Genomic DNA, 25,876 nt, shown 5'->3' with positions numbered 1-25,876 from the left:
GACCAAATAGCACAAAATTAGACAAAGCATAGGTCGGGACATGCATGGGAGAGCTTTTATATGTGGAAAATGCCATTGGATTTTATTGGGCCCACTTTAATAATAAAAATAACTTCTGTATGTTGAACACTTACTATTTTCCAACTACACTGAGTGCTTTACATACTTTATCTCATTGGTCCTCATCAGTCTATAAGAGGGATAGTATTAGGCCCATTTCACAAAAGAGGAAATTGTGATTCAAAGTCAGGAAATAATTTGTTCAAGTTACACGGTAAGTAGAAGAGCAGGGGTTTTTTTCTTTTTTCTTTTTTTTCTGTTTTTTTTTTTTTGAGATGGAGTCTCACTCTGTCGCCGAGGCTGGAGTGCAGTGGCACGATCTTGGCTCACTACAACGTCTGCCGCCCAGGTTCAAGTGATTCTCCTGCCTCAGCCTCCCAAGTAGCTGGGATTACAGGTGACTGCCACCGTGTCCAGCTAATTTTTTTTTTTTTTTTTTGAGACAGAGTTTCGCTCTTGTTGCCCAGACTGGAGTGTGATGGTGCAATCTCGGCTCTTCGCCTCCTGGGTTCAAGCAATTCTCCTGCCTCAGCCAGGGTTTCACCATCTTGGCTTGGTTGATCTTGAACTCCTGATCTCCTGATCCACCTGCCTGGACCTCCTAAAGTGCTGGGATTATAGGTGTGAGCCACCATGCCTGGCCAAGAGCAAGGATTTTTAAAAGTCGATACTCTTAACTATAATTGCTCTCCAAACTAAACAAAATTTTTAATATTTATTATATTCTAGATAAATTTGCTCAGCGCTTTCAATGTATTTTTCATTTAATCCTTAAAAAACTTTGAGATGGATATTATTAGTCTGATATTGCAGACAAGGAAACTGAATCCTGGTAAGGTTAAGGGACTTTCCTAAGTTCTTACAGCTAGTAAGTGTTGGAGCTGGAATTTGAATGCAGCCTTGTCTTGTTCCAGAGCCTCTCCTCCATACGCTTTTAAACCACCAAAATATAATGTCCAATGAAAATGGATTTTGAAGTTTCAGTGGTAGATTGTGACTGTGTAAGTCAAACTGGAAAGTAGAAGTCTTGATTCTGTATTGTCATTGCCTGCCAAAGTAATTTTAAGTCAAATATCTTGTGATTCAGATTTTCCTAATGTTTGTTTCCTTTGCTGGAATTTGAGTTCAGATGTGATTAAGTTAATGAAGTATGACTTACACAATAGAGAGAGCTAAGCTTTATCTCTGAAAGCAGGGTTTCTCAACCTCAGCTTTATTGAGATTTGGGGCTAGATAATTATTTGTAGTCCTGTACATTAGGACGTTTGGCAGCCTTTACCAGCTGGATACTAGTAGTAAACCCTCTGTTATTCAGTTGTGACAACCAAAAATTTCTTCAAACAATGCCAAATGGTCCAGGTGTAGTGGCAGGTGCCTATAGTTCTAGCTACCCAGGAGGCTGAGGTGGGGATTGCTTGAGCACAGGAGTTCAAGGCTGCAGTGAGCTATGATCTTATCACTGCACTCCAGCCTGGGTGACAGAGCAGGACCCCATCTCTTAAAAATAAAAAAATTGCTGAATGTCCCTGTGAGGGTGGGATCGGGGCAAAATTGTTCTTGTTTGAAAACTACTGTCCAAGGTGACTTTCTGGCATAACAGTGGGTTGGGACTTTATAAAGATATAAGGTGTTAAGGTCTAATTTGGCTTAGGACGTGACTCTTTTTCTTATTATTTATAATTAAAACAAAATAGAGATGCTCTTGAGTAGGGCGAGCTCTTGGTTTATTCTGCCCGTGGTTTAAATTTAAGACAAATAGAGAGGAAAGCACCAGCCATGGTGGCGCCAAGTCCCTTGTGGCAGCAGAGAGGAATCAGTTGGACCTCATGGGAGCTTGGATGGTCATGGCCTTTACCTTGTACTCACTGCTGCAGGCAGCCCTGCTCTGTGTCAGTGCCATCGCCATGCTGCACGAAGAGAGATTCCTCAAGAGCATTGGCTGGAGAATAGACCAGAGAATTGGTGGATTCGGGGAGGAGCCAGGAATTAAATCTCAGCTAATGAACCGTATTCAATCTGTAACAACTGTGATGAGAATGCCATTGATAATAGTAAATTCAATTGCAATTGTGTTACTTTTATTATTTGGATGAATATCAGGAGAGGAAATGGAGACTCAGAAGAGATGCTAGCAGAAGTTATTATTTAGGTCATTATTGGAATAAAGGCTGAGATGGGAGGATCACTTGAGCCTGGGAGGCTCAGGAAGTAAGTAAGTAAGACTGCAGTAAGCCAAGATCGGGCCACTGCACTCCAGCCTGGGTGACAAAGTGAGACCCTATTTCAAAAAAAAAATCAGATCATGAGAGGCAGTAACTCTCCAGGACTGGAATATTTGCTCACTGTTAATAGTAGCTCATTCTGTGCTGAGATTGTTAAAAGAGTGCATAAGACTGTTGTTTCTGTTTTTAAAGATATTTTTCTATCTCTCATTTCTGAGGGATGAATTTTTTTAAAAAGTTTTGAAGTTCTTTGGGACTTAGCCATGATGTGAATGCTTATCCCTAGATAAAATTTAAAGGATTTTTAAAAAGTAATTGCTATACGTAAAATGATAAATAGGTAATTTGAGTAATTTAATTTTGAACTCCTTGGTTAATTTTGTTTGTATATTGTTTCAGCTATGAATAATTCAAATTTGTAGACACTATTGAGGAGTAATACTCTCTGATATATCAAGGAGAATTGTGTTAGTCACATGATGATTTTGTTTTACTTTTTTAATGCATTTATTATTTTATTAATTGGACTAAATGATGAGACCAGACCAGTGTCTACATATTTTCACTGTTAGAAAAATCTACAAAAGTCTACCCTTTCTACAGTGATGACTTTAAACAAAAAAAAAGCAGCATAAATATTAGCCTGCAAGAGCAGTCCTAAACAATCACAGTTAAACTATACTACACAAGAAGACTGTTGTGAAGCATTTACCTCCCCCAAAACCTTTACAGTTCCATTTCTTGGTGAAGTGGCACACTGTGGGTTGTGATTCTTAATTCTTCATTGTGTTTGTCAATAGAACATTCATGCTGGATAGGTTGTCTTTATTTTTTTATGTCTCAAATCATCTTGTGGGATTGTTTGCTCATCTCATAATACAGTTTTAAGCAGAAAGGTTGAAACAATGTAAATGGTTTTTAAAAAATTGTTAGTTACTATATACATATATATATATATATATATTTATTTTTTTTTTTTTGAGATGGAGTCTTGCTCTGTAGCCCAAGCTGGAGTGCAGTGGCGCAATCTCAGCTCACTGCAACCTCCATCACCAGGGTCTCGGTTCAAGCAATTCTGGCTCAGCCTCCCGAGTAGCTGGGATTACAGGCATGCGCCACCATGCCCAGCTAATTTTTGTATTTTTAGTAGAAACAGGGTTTCACCATGTTGGTCAAGCTGGTGTTGAACTCCTGACCTCGTGATCCACCCACCTTGGCCTCCCAAAGTGCTGGGATTACAGGCGTGAGCCACCGCGCCCGGCCCAGTTACAATATTTTTAAAGAGCTAGAATGGCCTCTTTGTAAATAGAAGAACATTTGTAAATAAAGTTGAATTTCTAAGTAAAAAAATAAGGACAAATACAAATGTATATATATGTGGGTTTTTTTTTTTTTTAAGAGTTTTTGCTTTCATGTTTAGGACCATATCTTAGGCTTTTTTGGGTTTTCTTTATTACCAGGCACTAGGCTGGTTGTATTTTTCTTAAGAGCATGGCCTATATTATACATTTCTTTGTATTTCCTTCAAAATAATGCCTTGTTATACATAGGAGGGGTAGAATCTTTCTTGATTTCAATAATAGGTACTCAGTTAATTTTTGTTGTATAATTGATTGAACTTTATCTCCTGTTATTAGAATTGAGTGCAAGCAAACCTCACCTCATTTTGTCCTCCTTTGCCCTGCCAAAGACTTCTGATATGTTTTAACATCTCCCTATACATAGGGTCCTTTCCTTTCCCCCTTTCCCCCTTTCCTGCTTTCCCCTTTTCCCTTTCCTGAGAGTCTCGCTTTGTCATTCAGGCTGGAGTGCAATGGTGTGATCTCAGCTCACTGCAACCTCCATCTCCTGGATTCAAGTGATTCTCCTGCCTCAGCCTCCCAAGTAGCTGGGACTACAGGCATATGCCACCATGCCTGGCTAATTTTTTTGTATTTTTAGTAGAGACAGGGTTTCACCACATTGGTCGGGCTGGTCTCGAACTCCTGACCTCAGGTGATCTGCTTGCCTCGGCCTCCCAAAGTGCTGGGGATTACAGGCATGAGCCACTGCGCCCAGCCTCATAGGGCTATTTCTTGAATTAATGATCAGAATGTTATTGCTCACAAAAGCTGCATGGCTGCTTTTCTTCTCCAGGGATTATTTATGTGAAAGTTGATTATACATATTGGATCATTCTCGTCATACTGAACTAAATCGGAGTTGAGAAGCCAAGGGGAACAAGCTCTCAGAGCACATAGCCCCTGCTCCAATAATTAATATTTTCACAAGCCCAGCTACTGAAATAGTCCATTGTAACCCTGAGACCAGTTTGATCTTGTAGTTGCCAAAATGACTTGCCCTGACTCTTAGGACTAGTTTTACATACCACAGTCACTCACTAATCAGAGTTTGCCGATTCCCAAAACTTTCTTTGGTGCCAGTGAGCTTGCTTTCAAAACAACATGTACTGTTTCCCTTTCTAATAAAATTCCCAGTCATCTCTTTGTTCTTCAGACATGTCCAAGACCACGCAGTCTGTGTGTATGCCCTGAAATGCAATTCTTGCTTCCCAAATAAAACATTTTAAATTTAGAGATTTGTCTTTATATATTTCTTGACTTCACCATTTCACATTTAGTCTTAGTTTTTTTAGTCTCTTAACAGTTATAAACTTATGATGGGTCATAAGCCAGTAGAATCTATGACTGTGCCATCCAGCTGGAATTTTAGAAAGCTTACCCAGAGAAAAGGCCATATGTGGTTGACATAATAGCTGATATTTATTGAATACTTTATACTTTTAAATGTTTTATTACATATTATTTCACTTTTTTATGTTTCTGTTAGCCAAGGCAACTTGACCATCTAACCCTATTAACAAGATATTAATTAGCATCTTACCTCTTTTTCTGGTTTGGGAGAAATATATGAGAAAAATCCTCTTGTACAGGTGGGCTTGGGAGAAAGAGATGAGAAAAATTCTGTTTTGTACATGTGGGGAGATTAGTTCTCATATTAGGTAATATCTGTTCTGGTTTTTTTTTGTTTGTTTTTTATTTGTTTTTTTTTTTTTTTAGATAACAGGATTTTGCTGTGCCACTCAGGCCATAGTACAGGATCATAGCCTACTGTAGCCTCAGACTGCTAGGCCCAAGCGATCCTGCCACCTCAGCTTCCTGAATAGCTGGGACTACAGGTGCACGCCACTATAGCCAGCTACTTTTTTTAATTTTTAATTTTGTAGAGACAGGGGTCTCGTTATGTTGCCAAGCCTGGCCTGGAACTCCTGGCTTCATTCAGTCTTCCCGCCTCAGCCCCACAAAGTGCTGGGATTACAGGCTTGAGCCACAATGCTTGGCCAGGACTTTAAAATTTGTAAATGTATTTTTTTATTGTGAGATATATCAGACATGAACTAGAATGCATGAAACATGTATGTACTGTTTAAAGAATGATTATAAACAAACACTAGTGACAAGAAATGGAACATTACCTGTACCTCCAGACGTATACCTATTGAGGTTCTTCCCAATCACAGCTCTCCTTCTCACCTCTAGAGATAATCAGTATCCAGATTTTTGTGATAAGCATTTTTTACTCTTATGTACGGTTTACCAGAAATGTATGTATGTTTAAACAATTTAGTTTTGCTTGTTTTTGAACTCGATATAATTGGAATAATGCTATATGTATTTTTGTACATATTGTTTTGCGAGTTGCTTTAATCCCTCAATATTATTTGTGAGATGTATCCACGTTGTATAGAGCATGAGTTCATTTCATTTTCATTGATGTCTGGTATTCTGTAGTATGAATATACTAAAATTTATTTACCTGCTTATGCTGCTATAAGCATTCTTGTACATGTTTTCTTGTACATAAGCATTATTGTATAAGCATTCTTGTACATTATGCTGCTATAAGCATTCTTGTACATTATGCTGCTATAAGCATTCTTGTACATGTTTTCTGCTGCACAAATGCACAAGCTTATCTAGTGTATTTGCCCAATATCAGAATTGTCATAGGATTTCCACTGCTCCTAAATTAATGTCAAACTCTTTTTCAACTGGTTGTGCCAGCAGTGTATAAAGGGTCCTGTTGCTTTTTGTTCCTGTTAATACTTGCTGTTATCAGACTTTTAAAATTTTTGCCATGGGTGTGTAATTATTTTCTTATTGTAGTTTTAATTTTTCATTTCCTTTATTACTAATAAAGTAGGGCATATTTTCATATGTTTATGGCCATTTGGATTTCCTCTTTTGTTAAATATTTTTGCCTGTTTTTCTATTGAGCTTTTCTTCCTGCTTTATAATTTTTTTAAAATACAGTTTGGATCCTTTGTCAGTTATATGTGTTATAAATATCTTCTCCTATTTTGTGGTATGTCTTTTTACTTTCTTTATGGTGTCTTGACACAGACTCAATTTTTTCATTTTAATGTGGTTGATTTTTTCATTATTTCTTTTAGAGCTCTTTGTGTTTTGTTTAGGAAAATTTTCCCTAAACAAAAATTGAAGACATTCTCCTATAGAATGTAAAAAAAAGGTTTACAGTTTTTGCCCTTTCACATTTAGGTCTTTAAACCACTTGGAATAAATTTTTTTTTTTTTTTTTTTTTTTGAGACAGAGTCTTTTTCTGTTTCCCTGGCTGAAGTGCAGTGATGCAATCACGGCTCACTGCAGCCTTGACCTCCTGGGCTCAAGTGATCCTCCTGCCTCAGACTCCCAAGTAGCTGAGACCACAAGTGTGTGTCACCATGCCCAGCTAATTTTTTTATTTTTTTATTTTATTTGTAGAGATGGAGTCTTACCATGTTTCCCAGTCTGGTCTTGAACTCCTGGGATCAAGCAGTCCTCCTGCCTTGACCTCCCAAAATGTTAGGATTATAGTCATATAGTCACTGAGCCTGGCCTAGAACTGATTAGATGGAGTCTCACTCTGTCGCTCAGGCTGGAGTGCAGTAGCGTGATCTCGGCTCACTGCAACCTCCGCCTCCTGGGTTCAAATGATTCTCCTGCCTCAGCCTCCTGAGTAGCTGGGATTTCAGGCGCCCGCCACCATGCCCAGCTAATTTTTGTATTTTTGGTAGAAATGGGGTTTCACCATGTTGGCCAGGCTGGTTTTGAGCTCCTGACCTCAGGTGATCTGCCCACTTCCCAAAGTGCAGGGATTACAGACGTGAGCCACCATGCCTGTCCTAGAACTGATTTTTTGAGTGTAGTGTGAGATACAAAGTAGGGGCCTAATTTCATTTTTTTTTTCCTGTATGGATACCCAATTGTTCTAGCTTCATATTTTGAAAAGACTATCTCTTTTCCACTGATTGAATAAGCCACTTATGTCATACATCAGAGATCTATATATATATTGCTGGGTTTAATTTGGGCTATTTTCATTCTATTCACCTATTTGTCCATCCCTGTACTAGTACCACAATATCTTCACTCTCGGTCTATGTTAGATTTGTAGGGAGACCCCCTGAAACTATTGCTATGGAATAAAAGATGAGATGCTCCTGATTATTGTAAATACAAAATTGCATGCAGGATTTTGTAAAGACAATGCAAGGTTGGGCTGCCAGAATGAGCCAACAGCACGTGATGTGCTTCTCCCTGCAGAGAGCCTATAAACAGACGTGCAGTCAGGGAGGTTTCACATCACCAAGATTACTAACCCAGAAAAGCAGATGTTCATAGCTCTGGGAATGGAATGCAACCCTTGTGGAGAGCCTATAAATGGACACATGAGGGGCGCCTGTTCATATGGATAAGATAGGGTTATAAACGCTCTTATCTTGCCACGGCTCTTCTGGGTCTCTTTAGGGTTAAGGCATACTCCCTTCTGAGAATTTGTGGTCTAACCAGTTGTTTCATGTCCTGTTTCTATTGATTGTTTGCAACCAGCTTTTGCTGCAAATATTACTGCTGATTAGTATCTTACTAAACGTAGGTTATGGATAGACTGTGTGTCTATTTTAAGGCTCTGTTAGAAATTGCTGACACACACACTATATTGTAAATTCTTATCTCTGTATACTGTACTTATGCATACCGATGTTACATTAAAGAATTACTTCATCCTCATGTGATCATCTCACCTCATAATCAGATGACCCCCTAAATCCCTCACTAACCTACCCCCGCCCTCACTAAACTTAATAATAAATGCTGGTATATCCAGTGCATTGGCGGCATCACAGGACCAGAAGGCGGTGACACCCTGGACCCAGCTTTCACTATTTTGTGTGTGTCTTTTATTTCTCGACCTGCCAATCCGCCTGGGAACAAAGAAAGAGCCCCGTTGCATTGCGGGCTGCTGGCCAGATCCCACAATAAGTCTTAAGATGAGGTGGGGCAAGTTCTCCTTTTTTTTTCAAGAGTGTCTTGGTTATCTTAATATTTTGTATTTGTTTCTTTTTTTCCTGAAGAGTTGGGTTTATTTCAGTAGTAAATTTGAAACTCTTGACTTAAGCAAAAGTACTATAGTAATTATATCAGGAATAGACAATTTCCTACACTGTCAAATATATGAAAGTTTCTTTTGTACTTTCTTCAACACTGATCAACAAGCAGTTTCAGTCCACATTTGCTTTGATCTGTCTGCTTAGTTAACCTGAGCTGCTTCTTCAGAGATTCTGGCATCTTGGATGGGGGAGGGCAAGGGAGGCTGAAGTAGACCTTCACAGAATCATAGATAAACTACTGTAGTGCAGTCAGAGTACCAGTCATAATGATACAAACAGTCCCTTCCATACACCTTTAAATCCAAGTCTCTGGAGGACTTGAGAAGCACTGCTACCTTTTTCTTTATTCAACACAGATACCACAGAATCATCAGGGTGAGAAACAATTGCACAAAACACTCCAGGTATGTAACCTGCTACAAATGTTACTACCAGCTCCTCTGCTTTGAACATTCACCGCAGGGCTTCCGAACCACAAACTTGTACAGTGCTTCAACAGTACCTTAAAAGCAGGCAAACTTCATCATGGCATATGCTATCTGTCTCATCCAGAGAGGAGCAACCCCTTTGTAGAATGTTTTTAGGCCTTCTTCCTTATACATCTTGGGAGCTGCATCCCTCAAAGTCTTGGTCTAACCTGGTTGGGTTTGAATTTGAACCTTAGCAGCTTCCATAGGGCAATTACAGCAAAGAATTCAGCACTGGCAGAGGCAGCCAAATACAGTGATGTGCACCAGAGATAACATGCTCTGGGAGTATGTTGCTATACAAGACTTTAAAGACTTCATAAAAGCCAAACTTGCAGAGCCCCTGCATGGAGTGGCCAATGAAAGTCAGAGCCCGTCCTTTAGCCAAACAATGAACACCATCCTCCTTAAGTGTAACTGAGAATCCATTAAATATGCCCTTGTACTTTTGGGGGTCCACCTGCATACAGCATTTCACTAAACCCAGGGGAATGACCGCAGTGTGTGTCAGACCACAACCTAAGACCCCACGAGAGCCACACAGTGCATAATACTTCGTGGAGTCAAATTCACAACTGTACTTTTATAAGGCAGCAGCTGCCAGGTTAAGAGAGCAGTGGGGGGGCCTTGCGGGTCTTGTGGGACTGCTGTGGAGGTCCGTGAGGCCATCGTCCACAAGCTGCAGGTGTGACACATTGAAGGAGTTCACCCATGCCAGGTGTGCCATGGATGAGAGCTTCTCCCTAAGATGACAAACACCCCACCTTTACTCCCTTGGATTGTGGCTCACAGGGCGATATTTTGTACTTCTACATCAGATTTAGAGTCAGCTTGTCAAGTTCCACAGGAAAATAGGTTGAGATTTCATTGAGATTGCATTTAATCTTTAGGAGTCCCTCAATAAATGGTTTATAATTTTCTCCATAGGACCAAAACTATTTTTAGATAAGTGGGAATGGGGATGCCAAAAGGAAAAGGATAAGAAGAAGACAAATTTCACCAGTGTGGTCAGAAATTGAAAGGCAACACATACAGTTCATTCTGACATTTGTCAGTATTACTGACTTTTTACCCTGACTTTTTATTACTGTAAACATGTTTTCATTTTCTTTAAGTCCTCAGCCACATCCCTAAACACTTAGCAGAATACCTCATTTCTTATATTTAGAAGATGTTTGGCTAACGCCTGTAATCCCAGCACTTTGGGAGGCTGAGGCGGGTGGATCACGAGGTCAGGAGATCGAGACCATCCTGACTAACACGGTGAAACCCTGTCTCTACCAAAAATACAAAAAATTAGCCGGGCGTGGTGCTGGGCGCCTGTAGTCCCAGCTACTTGAGAGGCTGAGGCAGGAGAATGGCGTGAACCTGGGAGGCAGACCTTGCAGTGAGCCGAGATCGTGCCACTACACTCTAGCCTGGGCGACAGAGCGAAACTCTGTCTCAAAAAAAAAAAAAGTAGATGTTGCCTGTGCCATTAAAGCACTCTCAATTGTCTCCTTGTGGTACGTCTCCACTGCAAAATTTCTCATCTTTCCACTCTTTTTTTAACCCTATACCTAAGAAAGGAGTGTCCCTGTGAGTAAGAAGCTTCAGTACTTATCTATCCATGAGTACTCTGATTCCAAAACAGTTGGGATAACTGTGGTTATAGTGGTTATAGATTCCTTCCTATCTGTAGTCTTCCTTTGCATTCCCCACAATCAACCAATGGCAGAGGCCCCAGAAAAATGATGCCAGTTTCCTACTAGAAACATAAAATGTAAGAATTGTTACATTGTTAACATCCTAGCTACATCACATATGAAATGAGGATTTTATTACTTTGACAGATAAGACCACTTTTTTATCTGAGCTTCTGTGACCTGCTCCTGGGACTTTGCTGGCTCACGGAGACACTTCTCTATGGAGCTTCAGTAGCAAACAAGGACATCATCTGCTATAACCTACAAGCAGTTGGACAGGTGAGTGCTACAAGACTGTCACTGCACCTTGCAAGAAAGGCACACTCAGATCTAAATAGAAACAAAGATGATTCACCTTGGGAAGTGGAGACCCATTTGTTTATTGTTACATTTTGAAACAATAGCTTTTATCTTTTTTCATATTAAAAACACTTTATTATAGAAAAATTTGAAAATTCAGAGAAGCAAAAAGATAAATAATGTTATCTTTACTCTTTTTTTTTTCTGAGATGGAGACTTGGTCTGTCACCAGGCTGGAGTACAGTGGTGCGATCTCAGCTCACTGCAAGCTCTGCCTCCCAGGTTCATGCCATTCTCCTGCCTCAGCCTCCCGAGTAGCTGGGACTACAGGCGCCCGCCACCACACCCGGCTAATTTTTTTTGTATTTTTAGTAGAGACGGGGTTTCACCGTGTTAGTGGCCTCGATCTCCTGACCTCATGATCCACCCGCCTCGGCCTCTCAAAGTGCTAGGATTACAGGCATGAGCCACCGCACCCAGCCATTTTTTTTTTTTTTGAGACAGAGTCTCGCTCTGTCACCAGACTGGAGTGCAGTGGCGTGATCTTGGCTCACTGCAATCTCCGCCTCCTAGGTTCAAGCAATTCTCCTGCCTCAGCCTCCTGAGTAGCTGGGACTACAGGCACGTGCCACCAGGCCCAGCTAATTTTTGTACTTTTAGTAGAGACGGGGTTTCACTGTGTTAGCCAGGATGGTCTCGATCTCTTGACCTCATGATCTGCCAGCCTCAGCCTCCCAAAGTGCTGGGATTACAGGTGTGAGCCACTGTGCCCAGCCAATGAATACTTTTTATAACCTGTTTTTATTATTCATCATATTGTGACCGTATTTCCAGGTAATGAAATACTTTTCTATAACATCATTCGAAATGATTGGATGGTTTTGTGTTACAGGAGTAAAATAAACATTGGATTTTGGAAATACTACAGATAATCATATATGGATTGTATATCTTTTATGAATTTTACCAATGGATTAATCCACATAGTGCCATCAGTATATAATACTGCTTCTATATTTCTGAGACACACAGTGTGAAAAAAGTAAAGGTTAAAATGCAGCCTATGCTCACTGCTAGATATTTCCTTTGGAATTTGTTACTAGAGGGGAAATTTCTTTCAATTTAGTAAGAAATTAATAATATGTAATTGGTGGTATAAAATCTGTGCACTAATATGTTACCGATCTCATATGAGTTTAAAGTGTTTTAGAGTCATACGTTGCTCAGTCCTGCTAATAACCTCATGAATTAAATAGAATTAAGGCTGTGTTGTTTATTCAGGTAATTATAGTATTTGATCAGAAAAGTCTGTATTAGAATCCTGGACCTGATTAACTTTGTAATGTTTTGCCAGTACCTAATCTTTCTGAACTTCAGTCTCCTAATCTGTAAAATGTCCATTAATAATATTTACTTTGTGCTTGGTACAGATGTGGTTAATGTTACTTTTTTTTTTTTTTTTTTTTTTTTGAGATGGAGTCTCGCTCTGTCGCCCACGTTGGAGTGCAGTGGCATGATCTCGGCTCACTGCAAGCTCCACCTCCCGGGTTCACACCATTCTCCTGCCTCAGCCTCTCAAGCAGCTGGGACTACAGGCACCTGCCACCACGCCTGGCTAATTTTTTGTATTTTTAGTAGAGACAGGGTTTCACCATGTTAACCAGGATGGTCTCCGTCTCCTGACCTCGTGATCTGCCCGTCTTGGCCTCCCAAAGTGCTGGGATTACAGGCGTGAGCCACTGCACCTGGCCTGTTACTTTGTTTTTTTACAACTTTATTGAGCTGTATCTATAGTAAACTGTACATATTTATGGTGTACAGCTTGATCAGTTTTTACATATGTATTCCCCTGTGAAATCATCACCACAATCAAGATAACAAGCATTCCTGTTTCCATCACCCTCCAAATCATTTCATATATGTTTTCCTTTACCTCTTTGAGCTATGTAGTATAATAGCTGCTTTTAAAAATATTTGTGGGGTATTTCCAATGTCTGGCTCATTTCTAGTCTGGTGTCTGTTGATTATCTTTTCCCATGAGAATGGGTCACATTTTCCTGCTCTTTATATGTCAGGTAATTTAGGATTGCAACTTAGATGTTATGAATACTATGTTGCATAGACTCTGGGTCCTTTTGTAACTCTCTAGAAATTGTTAATATTTTATCTAGCAGGCAACCTGATTAGGTTTAGAATGTAAATTTGGTCTCATCATCTCTGGACAATGGTTCAAATCTCAATTTAGTTCTATAAGCCTTGGCTACGCTGGTTTGAGACTGTCATGCACATGCATAGTAGACAGGTTAGGCTGAGACTTGTTTGCATTAATACACAAAATTAAAGCATCCATTTTCCTGGCTGCCTTTCTTCTAGAATTCCCTCCATACTTTCCTGCCTAAAGGGGGCCCTTTTCTGATCTCTGTTGCCTAGGATAGATTTCTATTAGAGTTGCAGGTGCCTTCATTGAGCAGCATCATGACTGAGGTACATGCTTGAGCAAAACTAAGAGAAAAGAGAGGAAAAAGTTTGGGAAACTCACTTCTTCTGTTTGGTTTACTTCTCCAAGTTTGACTTCTTTCCACAATCTACCTGTTTTTGTTTACTTTTCAGAGTCTTCAAGTGGTTGTTTTTTATATTTTTCCTAGGATTCTTACTTGTAATCAGGGATGAGCTGGAGAGGGCTTAAACACACTAGTTTGTTTGTTTTTTGTTTTTGTTTTTGTTTTGTTTTTGTTTTTGTTTTTGTTTTTGAGACAGAGTCTCACACTATTGCCCAGGCTGGAGTGCAATGGCATAATCTTGGCTCACTGCAACCTCTGCCTCCCAGGTTCAAGCGATTCTCCTGCCTCAGCCTCCCGAGTAGCTGAGATTACAGGCACCCGCCACCACGCCTGGCTTATTTTTTGTATTTTTTAGTAGAGACGGGGTTTCACTATGTTGGCCAGGCTGGTCTTGAACTCCTGACCCTGTGATCTACCCACCTCGGCCTCCCAAAGTGCTGGGATTACAGGCGTGAGCCAGTGCGCCTGGCCTGTTTGTTTGTTTTTTGAGATGGAGTCTCACTCTGTCACCAGGCTGGAGTGCAGTGGCACAATCTCGGCTCACTGCAACCTCTGCCTCCCAGGTTCAAGCGATTCCCCTGCCTCAGCCTCCTGAGTAACTGGGACTACAGGCGTGCGCCACCATGCCCGGCTAATTTTTTTTTTTTTTTGTATTTTACTAGAGATGGGGTTTCACCATGTTAGCCAGGATGGTCTCAATCTCCGGACCTCGTGATCCACCCGCCTCACCCTCCCAAAGTGCTGGGATTTCAGGTTTGAGCCACTGTGCCCGGCCTTTTTTGTTTTGTTTTTTAAGATTGTGGTAAACTATACATACCATAAAATTTACCATTAAAAAATTTTTAAGTATGGTAAAAATGTAACATAAAATTTACAATCTTACTTCTTTTAAGTATACACTTCAGTGACATTAAACATTCAAGTTGTTATACAACTATAACCACAGTCCATCTCCAGAACTTTTTCATCATCTCAAACTGTGTACCATTAAACAATAACTCCCCATTTCTCCCTAGTACCAGCTCCTGGTAACCACTGTTCTACTTTCTGTCTCTATGAATTCAACTACTCTAGGTACCTCATGTCAGTGGAATCATATAATATTTGTCCTTTTGTGTCTGGCTTATTTCACTTAGCATGTCTTTAAGGTTTATCTTGTTGTAGCATGTGTCAGAATTTCCTTCGTTTTTAAGGCTGAGTAATATTCCATTGTATGGATAGACGACATTTGGTTTATCTGTTTATCTGTCAATGGACACTTGGGTTGCTTCCATCTTTTAGATGTTGTGAATAATGCTACTATGAACATTGATGTACAAATACATTTGAGCCCCTACTTTCAGTTCTTTTGTACATATACTCAGAAGTAGAATTACTGAATCAGATGGAAATTCTGTGTTTGATTTTTTGAGGAAATACCATGTTTTCCATAACAGCAGTGCACAGTGCCCTGGTTTCCACATTCATGCCAACATTTGTTGCTGTTTTTTTGTTTTTTAAGTAATAGCTATCATAATGGGTATAAAGTGGTATCTCATTGTGGTTTTGATTTGCATTTCTCTAATCATTAATAATGTTGGGTAGCTTTTCATGTGCATATTGGCCCTTTATATGTCTTCTGAAGAAATGTCTCAAGTCCTTCCCCCGCCCTTTTTTTTTTTTTTTTGAGGGAGGACAAAGTCTCGCTTTCTCACCCAGGCTGGAGTGCAGTGGCACTATCTCGGCTCACTGCAACCTCCGCCTCCCGGGTTCTAGTGATTCTCCTGCCTCAGTCTCCTGAGTAGTTGGGATTACAGGTGTACGCCACTATACCTGGCTAATTTTTGTAGTTTTAGTAGAGATGAGGTTTCACCATGTTGGCCAGGCTGGTCTTGAACTCCTGACTTCAAGCAATCCGCCTGCCTCAGCCTCCCAAAGTGCTGGGATTACAGGTGTGAGCCACCATGCCCAGCCCCTTCCCCATTTTTTAATCAGATTGTTTGCTTTTTTGTTACTGAGCTGTAAGAGTTCTTTATAAAGTCTTTATATTAACCCCCTGTCAGACATACAATGTGCAAATATTGTCTCCCATTCTGTAGGCTGCCTTTTTATTCTGTTAATTGTGTCCTCTGATGCACATAAGTTTTATAAATTTTGTTACAGTTCATTTTTTCTTTTGTTGCTTGTGTTTTTGATGTCTTACCCAATAAATCATTTTCAAATCCAACATTATGAATCTTTTACACTATATTTTCTTTTAAGAGTCTTATAGTTTTAGTCTTACATTTAAGTCTTTGATCTATTTGTAGATTTTCATATGTGGTGTAAAGTAAGGGTCCAACTTCATTCTTGTGCTTGTGGATGTTCAGTTTTCCTGGTACCATTTATTTATTTATTTGAGACAGAATCTTGCTCTGTTACCCAGGCTGGAGTGCAGTGACATGATCATGGCTCACTGTAGCCTCGACCTTCTGGGCTCAATTAATCCTCCCACCTCAGCCACCCAAGTAGTTGGGACTACAGGTGCATGCTACCACACCTGGATAATTTTTGTATTTTTGGTAGAGATGGGGTCTCCTATGTTGCTCACACTAGTCTCGAACTCCTGGGCTCAAGCAGTCCTCCCGCCTCAGCCTTCCATAGTGCTGGGATTACAGGCGTGAGCCACCATGCCTGGCCCCATTTGTTGAAAAGAATGTCCTTTCCCCATTAAATGATCTTGGCATCCTTGTCAAAATCATTTGATTATATATGTAGGATTTATTTCTGGACTTTTAATTCTGATCCATTTGGTCTATATGAAACTGGAAAGTGTGAGTCTTCCAACTTTTTATTCTTTTTTCTTTTTGAGACAGGGTCTTGCTCTGTCACCCGGGCTGGAGTGCAGTGGCATGATCGTGGCTCACTGCAGCCTCAATCTGCTGGGCTTAAGTAATACTCCTGTCTCAGCCTCCTGAGTAGCTAGGACCACAGGTGCACGTCACCACAGCTGGCTAATTTTTAAATTTTTTTTTGTAGAGATAGGATCTTGTTGTGTTGCTCAGGCTGGTCTCAAACCTCTGGGCTCCAGTGATCCTCCTACCTCAACCTCCCAAAGTGCTGGGAATACAGGCGTGAGCTATCATGCCTGGCCTCTTCTTTTTCAAGATTGTTTTAGCTATTCAGGGTCCCTTGAGATTCCATATGAATTTTAGTATGGTATATTTTATTTCTGCAAAAAAAAAGTTGTTGGGATTTTGATAGGGATTGCATTGAATCTGTAGGTCACTTAGGGTAGTATTGAACATCTTAACAACAGTAAGTGTTTCAGCCAGGTGTGGTGGCTCATGCCTACAATCCCAGCACTTTGGGAAGCTGAGGCAGGCAGATCGCTTGAGCCCAGAAGTTTGAGACCAGCCTGGGCAACATGGCGAGACCCCGTCTCTACAAAAAATACAAAAATTAGCTGGGTGTGGTGGTGTGTGCCTGTAATTCCAGCTACTCTGGAGGCTCTGAAGGCTGGGATGGGAGAATTGCTTGAGCCCAGGAGGTTGAGGCTGCAGTGAGCCATGATTCCACCATGACACCAGCCTGGGTGACAGAGTGAGACCTTGTCTCAAAAAAACAAAAAACTGTAATAGTAAGTCTTCCAATCCATGGACATGGGTATCTTTCCATTTATTGGTGTCTTCTCTAATTTCTTTTAGCAATGTTTTATACTTTTTAGTATACAAGTCTTTTGCCTCCTTGGTTAAGTTTATTCCTAAGTATTTTATTGTGTTTAATGATATTGTAAATGGAATTATTTTCATAATTTCTTTTTTGGATTGTTCATTGTTAATACATAGAAGTGCAGCTGATTTTTGCATGTTGATTTTGTATCTGGCTACTTGGCTGAATTCTATTATTTGAACAGTTGCGTGTGTGTGTGTGTGTGTGTGTGCGTGTGTAATCTCTAGCATTTTCTACATATAAGATCGTGTTATCTGCAAACAAAAATGATTTTATATCTTCCTTTTCAATTTCGTTATCTTTTATTTCTTCTTGCTTAATTGCTCTAGCTAAGACTTCCAAAACTATGTTGAATAGAAGTGGTAAAAGCAGGCATCCTCACCTTGTTCTGAACTTAGAAGAAAAGCTTTGTCTTTCATCACTGAGTATGATGTTATCTCTGGGCTTTTCATATATGGCCTTTATTATGTTTTTTTATTTTGTTTTTACTTTTTTGTTTATGAAATGATTTAATATTGATAATGTATAATAAAATGGGAATTGTTATATACCTTTGGTGGAGAAGACTAAATTGGTAACATTAAAAAAAATTTTTTTTTAATTTTGTGGGTACATAATAGGTATATATATTTATGGGGGTACATGAAATGTTTTGATACAGGCATGCAGTGTAAAATAATCACATCATGGAGAATGGGGTTATCCATCCCTTCAAGCATTTTTCCTTTGTGCTATAAGCAATACAGTTATACTGTTTTAATTCTTTTAAAATGTGCAATTAAGTTATTGTTCACTATAGTCACCCTTTTTCCTTTGTGTTATAAGCAATAGTTATACTGTTTTAGTTCTTTTAAAATGTACAATTAAGTTATTGTTGACTATAGTCACCTTATTGTGCTATCAAATAGTAGGTCTTATTTATTCTTTCTAACTATATATATTTCCTGTACCCATTACTATATATATTTTTTGTACCCATTAATCATCTCCACCTCCTTCCTACCTTCCCACTACCCTTCCCAGCTTCTGGTACCATCCTCCTACTCTTTATGTCCATGAGTTCAATTGTTTTGATTTTTAGATTCCACAAATAACTGCAAATATACAATGGTTGCCTTTCTGTGCCTGGCTTCTTTCACTTAATAGAATGATCTCCAATTCCATCTATGTTGTTGCAAATGACAGATCTCATTTTTTTTTATGGCTGAATAGTACTCCAGTGTGTATATGTACTGGCCTTTATTTTGTTGAGATAGTTTTATTCTGTTCCTAGTTTGGGGTTTTTTTGGGTGGGTTTTTTTTTTTTAAATCATGAAAGGGTATTGAATTTTGTCAAATGCTTTTCTGCATTAATTGAAATAGTCATATAGTTTTTTCCTTAATTCTATTAATGTGATATATTAATTGATTTCTGTATGTTGAACCATCCTTGCATTCCAGGAACAGCTCCTATTTTATCATGGTGTATAATCCTTTTAATGTGCTGTTGAATTTTGTTTGCTACTCTTTTGTTGAGGATTTTTGCAACAGTATTAATCAGGGATTCATCAGGGATATTGGTCTATTCTTTTCTTGTAGTGTCATTGTCTGGCTTTGGTATCAGGGTTTTGCTGGCCTCATAGAATGAGTTAGGAAGCATTGCATCCTATTCAACTTTTTGGAATAACTTCACAGGTTTTGGTGGTAATTATTCTCTAAGTGTTTGATAGAATTTACCAGTAAAGCCATTTGGTTCTAGGCTTTGTGTTTGGGGAAATTTTTTGATTACTGATTAAATCTCCTTACTAGTTATAGGTCTGTTCCAATTTTCTATTTCTAAACTATTATTATTATCACTATTATTATTGTTTGAGACAGGGTCTTGCTCTGTCTCCCAGGCTGGAGTGCAGTGGTTCAATCACAGCTCATTGCAGCTTCGACCTCCTGGGCTCAAGCAATCCTCCCACCTCAGACCCCCACATAGCTGGGACCACAGGTGCATGCCACCATGCCCACCTAATTTTTTTGTTTTTTTTTAAGATGAATTCTTGCTCTGTTGCCCAGGCTGGAGTGCAGTGGTGTGATCTCAGCTCACTGCAACCTCCGCCTCCCAGGCTCAAGCGATTCTCCTGCCTCAGCCTCCCAAGTGGCTGGGATTACAGGCACACGCCACCATGCCCAGCTAATTTTTGTATTTTTAGTAGAGATGAAGTTTCACCATATTGGTCAGGCTGGTCTCAGACTCCTGACCCCAGGTGATCTGCCTGCCTTGGCCTCTCAGTGCTGGGATTATAGGCTTAAGCCACCGTGCCTGGCCCCAGCTACTTTTTTTTTTTAGAGAGATAGACAAGGTCTGGCTATGTTGCCCAGGCTAGTCTTGAACTCCTGTGCTGAAGTGGTCTTCCCACCTCAGCCTCCCAAAGTGTAATCCCAAAGTGGGATTACAGGAATGAGTCACTGTGCCCAGCCTAAACTATTAAAGACTGTATTCTTTGGCTAATGTAGTCACTGAAGTATCTTTCCATTACCTTAGTGGTGAGCTTGTGATTGGTCAGAAATTTCCTTAGATTCCTCATACAAAAACAAACAAACAAAAACCTTTCATGGTCTTTGCAGATTGGTTCTGTATTGGAGCATTGTTTCAGTGCTTAGCTAGGTCGTTTAGCCTTTCTTAGCCTTTGCTTCCTACTTGCACGAAGCCTGAATGTGCATAGGAGTTGCAAATGTAGATTTTTTTCTGAGTATGTGTCCTGCTCTGGACATGCATGTGGCCTTCTAGATTCCCCAGTATCTGCATGTACTTTTCTGATTGATTGATTGATTTTCTAAATTGACAAATAAAAATTGTATGCATTGGCCAGGCACGGTGGCTCACGCCTGTAATCCCAGCACTTTGGGAGGCCAAGGAGGGAAGATTGCCTGAGCTCAGGAGTCTGCAACCAGCCTGGGCAACACGGTAAAACCCCGTCTCTACTAAAATACAAAAAATTAGCTGGGCGTAGTGGCATGTGCCTATAGTTTCAGCTACTGAGGAGGCTGAGGCAGGAGAATTGCTTGAACTCGGGAGGCAGAGGTTGCAGTGAGCCGAGATCACACCACTGCACTCCAGTCTGGGCAACAGAGCGAGACTCTGTCTCAAACAAAAAAAGGTATGTATTTATGATGTAAAACATAATGTTTTAATGTATGTATATATTTTGGAATGGCTAAATCATGCTAGTCAACATATCCATTACCTCACATACTTAACATTTTTTTCTGGTGAGAACATCTAAAATCTACTCTGTTGGCAATTTTCAAGTATATAATATTATTAACTGTAGTCACCATGTTGTACAATAGATCTCCTGAACTTTTTTCTCCTATCTAACTGAAATTTTATATACTTTGACCAATGTATCCCCAGTGTGCCTCCTCCCCACCTCCTAGTTCCTGGTAATCACCATTCTGCTATCTACTTTTATGAATTCAACTTTTTATAATTTCACACATAAGTGAAATTATGCAGTATTTGTCTTTCTGTGCCTGGCTTATTTCAGTTAGGATAATATACTCCAAGTTTATCCTGTTGTTACAAATGACAAGATTTTCTTCCTTTTAAAGGCTGAACAGTATTCCATTATGTATATATAGCATATTTTCTTTATCCATTCATCTATTGATGGACACTTAGGTTGACTCCATATCTTGGCTATTATGAATACTGAATACAGGATTTCTTTCAGAGTTCTTATTTCCCCATGTGTTTCCTTCCCCAGCCTCTTTCCCAGGCTTTTGGTTCTCTCTGCTGTTTGACCTGTTATCCCTTGCCCCAGAAGGCTGTGGCTAATATATTTGCCTCTAAGTACTTTTGACATATGCTGTCTTTGAGGCCACTCCTGCTCTGAGAAAATTCCAAGGTGGATGAAATAAAAGCAAGCCCCTATGTTGATCCTGCAGGGAAGGACAAGACACACCAAAACACATAGCTACAATTATTTGAGAATAAGGTCCATATCGATCCCTGTGGCACTAACAGCCTGCAACAGGAGTGCAGACTGCTGTCCCTACAGTTGTCATTGAATTAGGGAGTTGGGGGTGGTAATGCAGGTAAATTAAAATGCCATAACACTCTCTTACCAAAATTTACCATGTCTTCCTTCACTAAGCATTCCCCTGGGTTTTGTAAATTTTTGATTAGATTCTAGAGCTCAAAAAAAGTTGGTTTTGACTGGTTTTTATCCAGCTTAATTGTTGCTTTAGTGGAAGGATAGATGTTTGGAGTTCTGTACTCCATCATTTTCTGTGATGTTACTCTATTTATTTATTTTTTAAACAGCTTAATTGAGGTATAATTGCAAACATTTAAAGTATACATTTTGATAAGTTTCTTTCTTTTTTTTTTTTTTTGAGACAGTGTCTCGCTCTGTTACCCAGCAGTGGCACAACCACTGCTCACTGCAGCCTCAACCTGCTGGGCTCAAGCGATCCTACCACTGCAGCCTCCAGAGCAGCTGGAACTACAGGCGCACACTACCACGCCCAGTTAATTTTTGTATTTTTTGTAGAGAGGAGGTTTCACCATGTTGCCCAGGCTGGTCTCGAACCCCTGGGCTCATGCAATCTGCCCACCTCAGCCTTCCAAAGTGCTGATATTGCAGACATGAGCCACTGCGCCAGGCTGATATATTTTTTATCTCTATGTAAATATCATGCTGGTTTTAAAAACGGACTTTATTTTTAGAACAGTTTTAGATTTACAGAAAAATTGGGCAAATACTACAGAGTTCCCAGGTACCTACCATACCCTCCTTAGTTCCCAAAGTTTCCCCTATAATCATTTTGCCTTAGTGTGGTACATTTATTACAACTAATGAACCCATATTGGTACATTATTATTCACTAAAATCAGTAGTTTAAGTTTCAGTCTTTGTGTTGTGCAGTTCTGTGGCTTTTGATAAACTCATACTGTCATGTGTCCACTATTATAATATCATCCAGAATAGTTTCACGGTCCTAAAATTTTTTATTCACATATTCATCTTTCTCACACTCTTCCTTTCCTTCGCAACTCATTGATATTTTTATGGTTTCTATAGTTTTGCCTTTTCTAGAATGTCATGTAGTTGGAATCATACAGCATATAATCTTGTCGGATTGACTTCTTTTCACTTAGCAATGTGTATTTAAGGTTCTTCCAGGTCTTTTAGTGTCTTAATAGCTCATTTCTTTTTATTTGTTGTATGGGTTTATCACAGTTTTTAAAAATTCTTTCACCATTATGGGACATCTTGGTTGCTTCTAGTTTGGGGCAATTATAAATAATGCTTCTATAAACATTAGTATGCAGGTTTTTGTGTGGACATAAGTTTTCAGTTCAACTGAGGAAATAACTAGGAGGATGATTGCTGGATTATATAGTAAGCCTATGTTTGGCTTTGTAAGAAATTTCCAGACTGTCTTCCAAAGTGGCTGTACCCTCCTTCATTCCCACCAGCAATAAATGAGAGTTTCTACTGCTTGGCATCCTCACCAGCACTTGGTTTCAATGTTTTGGATTTTTGCCATTCTAGTAGCTATGTATTGGTGTCTTGTTATAATTTTCAGCTCTCTAATGACATATAATGTTGAACTTTTTTTATATGCTCATTTACTACCTGTCGTCTTTGGTGAAATATCCAAATATTTTGTTTTCTTATTGTTGAGTTTATGAGTTATTTGTGTATTGTGGATACAGTACCTCAGTCAAATGTATTTTGGAAATGTTTTCTTCCAGTCTGTGGCTTGTCTCTTCATTCTTTTAACAGAGTCTTCTGCAGAACAGATTTCAAAATTTTTTTGAATGAGGCAAAATTTATGTAACAGCTTTTTAAGTGAACAATTGAGCAGCATTTAGCATATTCACAGTGTTGTTCAACCACCAGCTTTATGTAGTTCCAAAACATTTTCAATACACTAAAAGGAAACCCTGTACCCATTAAGAGATTATTCTTCATTCCCCATCAGTCTGCTTTCTGTTTTCCTTCTGTTTCTATATTCTAGGTATTTACTATAAATGGAATCATACAATATGTGTAACGTTTTGTGTCTGGCTTCTTTCACTTAGCACAATGTTTTGAAGTTTCATCCACATTGTAGGATATATCAGTACTTCATTCCCTTGTATAAATAATATTCTATTGTGTGTATATATATATATATATATAATATGTATACACAATTTATTCATCCATTCATAAATGTGAGGGTTGTTTTCACCTTTTGGCTAGTGTAAATAGTGCTTCTACGGACATGTGTACATGTATTCATTTGAATACCTATTTTCCAATGAAGTTCCACTCATCCATTTTTTCTTTCATGGATCATGGACCTAGGTGACCCAAGGTCATCTAGATTTTCTCCTATGTTATCTTCTAGACATTTTATAGAACTTTTGTGTTTTACATTTAGATCTGTGATCCATCTTGAGTTAAGTTTTGTGACAAGTATAAGGTCTTATTTTTGCATATGGATGTCTATAAGTCTAACACTATTTGGTGAAAAGACTACACTTTTTCCAATGAATTGCTTTTGATCCTTTATCAAAGATGAGTTGATTATATTAGTGTCTGCATGGTGTCTTAGTTCAGGCAGCTATAACAAATTAACATACAATGTGTGACTTAAACAACAGACATTTATTTCTCACAGTTCTGGAGGCTGGAAGGTCCAAGATTAAGATAATCAGCAGATCTGGTGTCTGGTAAGAGCCCACTTCCTGGTTTGCAGACGGCTATTTTCTTGTTGTATCCAAACATAGTAGAGACGAGAACATAGTAGAGACGAGAGAGAGCGAGCAAGCCCTCTCATGTCTTTTTATAAGGGCACTAATCTCATCTGTGAAGCCTCCACCCTTAGGAGCTAATTGCCTCCCAAAGGCCCCACCTTCTAAATGCCTCACCTTTGGGGTTAGGATTTCAACGTATGAATTTTGAGGGACAGAAACATTCAGTCCATAACACGTGGTATATCTCTGTATATCCTCTTTATCTGTGACTTTATATTAAAGTGGGTTTTTTGTAGACAACATATAGATGGGCTTTTTTTTTTTTTTTTTGAGACGAAGTCTACTCTGTCGCCCAGAAGTGCAGTGCTGTGATCTTGGCTCACTGCAACCTCCGCCTCCTGGGTTCAAGGGATTCTCCTGCCTCAGCCTTCTGAGTAGCTGGGATTACAGGCATGCACCAACATGCCCAGCTAACTTTTGTATTTTTAGTAGAGACAGGGTTTTACCATGTTGGTCAGGCTGGTCTCGAACTCCTGACCTCGTGATCTGCCCGCCTCGGCCTCCCAAAGTGCTGGGATTACAGGCGTGAGCCACGGCGCCAGCTGGGCCTTTTTTTTTTTTAATCTACTCTAACAGTCACTATGTTTTTATGGGTTTATTTAGATCATATTCAAAGCAATTATTGATATAGTTGGATTAGTATTTGTTTCCTGTTTGTTGTATCTGTTCTTTATCTTCCTCTTTTTTTCTTTTTCTGGTTTTGAGCATTTTAAAAATTATTCTATCTTCTCTCTTTTCTTAGCATATCAATTATACTTAATTTTTAAGTATAATTTTTAGTTACTCCCCAAGAGTTTGTCTTACACATTTACTAATCTAAGTTTACTTTCAAATAATACTATGTTGTTTCATGGGTAGTGCAGGTACCTTGTAACAGAGTATTCCTAATTATTCTTTCCCGTCTCTTATAATATTGCTGTTGTTTATTTTAGTTACCCTTATGATATAATCATTCAATACATTTTTTTCTATTGTTATTATATCAGTTAAGAATAAGAAAAATGAAATATTTTATTTGAGCTTTATTTATTCCTTCTCTGATTTTTTTTCTTTATGTAGATCCGAATTTACTGACGTACACAATTTTCATTCTTTCTGAAGAACTTCTTTAACTTTTCTAAGAAAATAGGTCTACTTGGTGATAGTTTTTGTTTGTCTGAATTTCTCCTTCACTTGTTTTATTAGGGTGAAATTCACATAACATAAAACTAACCGTTTTAAAGAGTACAATTCAGTGGCATTTAGCACATTAACAATGTGCAACCGTCTCTCCTTCATTTTTATAGAATAATTTCACTGAATACTGGAAACAGAATTCTAGGTTAGTGGTTCTTTCTTTCAACAGTTTAAATATTTCACTGTACTTTCTTCTTGTTTATGTAGTTTGACAAGAAGTACAGTATAATTCTTATCCTTGTTTCTCTAAAAAAAAGGTGGTTTTAAAACTGGCTTCTTTCTAGATTTTTCTCTTTGTCTTTGGTTTTCTGCAGTTTGAATATGATATTTCTAGGTGCAGATTTTTTGGTATTTATCTTGCTTGATGTTCTGTAAGCTTCCTGCATATGTGATTTGGTGTCTGTCGTTAATTTTGACGCAATCTCGGGTCACTGCAACCTCTGCCTTCCGGTTTCAAGCGATTCTCCTGCCTCAGGTTTTAT

The 25,876-nt window shown here is 39.1% G+C and overlaps 2 protein-coding genes across 19 annotated transcripts in view; both read left to right on the top strand.

Moving 5' to 3' along the window:
* The window catches only part of TMEM116 (transmembrane protein 116), a 213,144-nt gene that overhangs the window by 12,342 nt on the left and 174,926 nt on the right, over positions 1-25,876 (top strand). For 14 of the 18 annotated variants that reach the window (XR_010135683.1, XR_010135684.1, XR_010135685.1 and 11 more), the window contains one exon: positions 11,031-11,162. The exons of 3 other annotated variants lie outside the window; for them this stretch is intronic. Coding sequence is in view for 10 of the 15 variants with exons in the window: in XM_063711941.1 (XP_063568011.1) it covers positions 11,031-11,162 (132 nt within the window). In the remaining 5 variants the exon portion in view is untranslated. Of the gene's footprint in view, positions 1-11,030; positions 11,163-14,473; positions 14,498-25,876 lie in introns of those variants that run through there. One more of the 18 variants, XM_054528292.2, reaches the window with a different exon arrangement.
* LOC129049350 (immediate early response 3-interacting protein 1-like) lies at positions 828-2,936 on the top strand. Its single transcript, XM_054528298.2, has one exon. It carries the CDS (start codon positions 1,887-1,889, stop codon positions 2,151-2,153), a length of 267 nt encoding a protein of 88 aa, XP_054384273.1. The 5' UTR covers positions 828-1,886; the 3' UTR covers positions 2,154-2,936.

Source organism: Pongo abelii, chromosome 10 (assembly GCF_028885655.2).
Source record: "Pongo abelii isolate AG06213 chromosome 10, NHGRI_mPonAbe1-v2.0_pri, whole genome shotgun sequence".
Lineage (NCBI taxonomy): Eukaryota > Metazoa > Chordata > Mammalia > Primates > Hominidae > Pongo > Pongo abelii.
This window is presented reverse-complemented; position numbering and strand designations above follow the sequence as displayed.